Raw genomic sequence first — 3,763 nt, 5'->3', positions numbered from 1 at the left:
CCTATTTATTTACTTATTTTTGGAGTCAGAGTCTCACTCTGTCATCTAGGCTGAAGTACAGTGGCACCATCACAGCTACCGAAGTGTTGACCTACTGGGCTCAGACAATCCTTCCACCTCAGCTTTCCAAGTAGCTGGGACTACAGGTGTGCGAAAACACGCCTAGTTAATTTTTTGATTTATTGCAGAGATAAAGTTTCACCAAGTTGCCCAGGCTGGTCTCAACCCTTGGGCTCAGGCAATCCTCTCGTTTCCATCTCCCAAAGTGCTGGGATTACAGGCGTGAGCCACCACACCCGGCAACTTCTGTATCTTTTAAACCTGGAAATAGGTTTGTTTTGGTTACTCTCCACTTATTTGTTAATGAACGCTTCCATATTCTGCTCTTTTTGAAGTATGAATGCCAAATCCACTTGAAAAAACTGTCATATACACAGTCCCATTTCACATACTGACAGTGCTTAATTATTCAAAGGAAAGTTCCTTTAAAAGCAGACTAATCTTTGAAATTTTGATAAGAGCAAACAAAAATTTTTATCATATTAATTTTATTTTATTAATTGTCGCCTTTTTCATTTGACAAGAAGAAATATATAGGTTCTACTAAATGAAGAATGCCTTGATCTGAATTAGAAAGTACTTAATCTGGAATCAGAGTTTCATCCCATAAACTCCAAGGATTTTCAAATGTGTGGATTACACCAGATATGATAGAGACTCTCATGAATCAAAATAAATTCTCATCTTCGATCAAAAACAAAGGAAATTTTTTAAATGAGCAAAAGGTAGATAATGGTCACAGTTGAAACACCAGAAAAATATAGTACTCTCCTGTGGTAATATAAAATAAAATTTCCACATAATCCATGCCAAAAAATAGAGTTGTGACTTTTATTAGAAGTTCTTATTTTTTTGGCCAAAATAAGAAGGAAAATTGCAAAATCAAGCATTTGGAAATGTCACAATACTTCATCAATAAACAGGTGAGATGATAATACTTATGTTCTACATTTTGTATTCTCCAAACACCCACACGGTTGGGCATAGTAGCTCGCACCTGTAATTCCAATACTTTGGGAGGCGGCAGCAAGAGGATTACCTTAGTCCAGGGATTCAAAACTAGCCCAGGCAATTTAGCGAGACCTCATTTATACAACAAATCAAAAAATTAGCCAGGTGTGGTGGTGTCTACCTGTAGTTCCAGCTACTCAGAAGGCTGAAGAGGGAAGATCACCTGAGCCCAGTAGTCTGAGGCCACAGTGGCCATGAGCATTCCACTGCACTCCAGCTTGAGTGACAGAGTAAGACTCCTACTCAAAAATAAATAAATAAATGGACAAACACCCATTAAGAGGAATAAGTCAGTGGTATAAATTTGCAATATTCTATATTGTTTGTTTATAAATTTAAAGAGTGAAGATATCACTAATTCATTCTCTTTTTGAAAAATCCAACCATTAGTAAAAATGAACAGTATGATGGGTAATTCTTATTTTGGCTTAATACAATTCAAAATAGAATATGAGTAATGAAGAAGAAGAAAAAAAAAAAAAAATATATATATATAATGCATAGTCTTCTTTAGCATATGTTTGCTGACCTTGTTTAAGGATACTAAAGATTACTTCTCACATAATGCAAATGACAGTTGGTAAAGCTGCTGTTATTACTGCTGGAGAAATAAGAAGGAAATAAAATTTTCTGGAACAGCCCTATGTTAAAGGTATGGGGCTCACCCTAAATTACTAGTAAATGTACTGACACTGAAAGGGGCCAAAATATGCCAGAAGAAAGATAAAAGAGTCGAGATGTTTCAAATATATTAGGAACTACCACTGTCTCAGAAGCACTTAGACTACAGAAATAGTGAAAAACGGCAATTTAATTGCAGCAGAAACTGAACCAAAAAAATTTTTAAATCCTCTCTTTTTTTTCCCTCCTAAATACCTTCCACACTTTAAAGTACCTATAATTCTCTACTTCTCTTTCCCTGGGGACTCAAGACCAATGTGACCATAGGTGAATTATTTATTCACATGATGCCTCATTTACAACAGAAATTAATCCATGTCAAGATGTTTTAAATCCAGGTTTCCTAGCTCTCCATTCAAAACCATTAGTCTATTATGCTAAAACTCCTTTTACTAATGTAGACATGTTAATATAAAATACAAATCATAATTTCTTTATTGTAGAAAAAAAGGAAAAGTTATTTTAATTATTTTGTACAAATAGTTTCAATGTTTTACACTTAGCAAAAACAATAGGTAACTTGTGTAATAAGCTTTATGGTTTACAAAGTTCTTTCACATTAACTGACTTGAACGCTTACATCAGCTCTATAGCCAATTTTGCTAATTCAAAACTGTGGCTTAAACATGTTAAATGATTTGTTCAAAAATAAATCACGCAAGTCATAGCTGACAGACTCAATCTCAGACTCAATATCTGTACAGGGCCTGCCTCTCACCTACAATTTGAAGGTTTTTAGATGTTCATTCTTGTCATAGGTCTTGAGTAGCTATTTCTGCTTCAACAAGGATCATCTGGCTCCTCTCTCCTTTAGACCTAGAGAGGGCCCACATGCCGGCCTTCTCAGCCTCATTTGCCTCTCTCTGGAAGCAGCAGGACCAATGGTAATAACCTCCCTGGTCACTAGAATGGCAAAGGGAAATGAGGCCAACAAGGAAATCAAAGTTGCGTGCTAACTGCACCCCCTCAAAGTGGATTCATGTCATCTTTCACACCTCAAGGACCTAATTTACTTTCTAATATTTCATTCACTGAGGAAAATGACAGAAATACCAAGCTGATAGCAAGGCAAAGAGTTGTTCCGTTCCAGAAATGATATTTGGTCAGATGCATGACAGTTTGGAGCTGGGAGAAATCTTAAAGTTCAAGTTCTATCCTTCACTTAGCATATAAGAAAACAGATTCAGAAGCCTCAGTGACTTGTTCAAGGTTACTTTTCTTAAGTTTAATTTTTTAAAAAATGAGTAAATATATTTCAAGTTTTTCTTTAACAACTTTTGCATGGAGGAAAAAAAGTAAAGTCATTCGCAAAATTTTTCTTTTAATATCCAAAATGTGTTTATTGGGATGGTTTCCCATTCATCTTGATTGGGGTGCTTTTAGTGCTGCTTTCTCCTAAAGGAACATCCTTCTGTGAGTCTTGGTTTTCCTCCTGTAGGCTCACAGAGGACAGTGGAGTAACCAACACACAAAACTACTGTTTGTGCATGACTGAAGATCATGGTGATTTTACAGCATCCTGGGAATTTCATGTCCATGAAGTAGGAGTTGGGGCTCTGCGCCAGGTGCTTCTTCTTGTGTTTCCTCTTCTCCTCCTCTGGAGAGGAATGAAGGAGATCCTTTGCAAGAGGCCTGTTCTCATGGGTAGGTTGTCACCGCCGGAAAGTTATCCTCAAATTTTTTAAATAAATTATTTTTATTTTAAAGGCTGCCATTTTATAATTTTTCCAACATGGTCTTGTTGGAAGTCAGTAAATTAGGGAAAAGGAAACTGTCATTCTGTTTAATAAAAAATAAACATAGACGAGAACCCTGATAATATATGTAACACCACATACTGCAGCAGTGCTCACAATATCAAGAAATTCCAGAAAAGGAAAATAATGCCAAATGGCTGCCAACATCAGGTAAATATTTTCTTTTGGTTTACTGAATAAAGTAGATAAAGATAAAATCACCTGTGAAGTAAGATATTCTCAGAAAACCCTATTTGAAAGACAAAATGCGTTTG

At 35.9% G+C, this 3,763-nt stretch overlaps 1 protein-coding gene across 1 annotated transcript; it reads right to left on the bottom strand.

The window, feature by feature from the left end:
* Nucleotides 1–3,076: 3,076 nt before the first annotated feature.
* On the bottom strand, nucleotides 3,077–3,395 carry LOC110596022 (40S ribosomal protein S27-like; the record flags this gene model as incomplete). Its single annotated transcript, XM_021714778.1, has 1 exon — nucleotides 3,077–3,395. A coding segment is annotated over one exon (264 nt), but the record flags the coding sequence as incomplete, so codon positions are not given.
* Nucleotides 3,396–3,763: the final 368 nt, after the last annotated feature.

Source organism: Carlito syrichta, unplaced genomic scaffold, assembly GCF_000164805.1.
Source record: "Carlito syrichta isolate Samal-C Ts95f unplaced genomic scaffold, Tarsius_syrichta-2.0.1 Scaffold305764, whole genome shotgun sequence".
NCBI classification, from domain to species: domain Eukaryota; kingdom Metazoa; phylum Chordata; class Mammalia; order Primates; family Tarsiidae; genus Carlito; species Carlito syrichta.
This window is presented reverse-complemented; position numbering and strand designations above follow the sequence as displayed.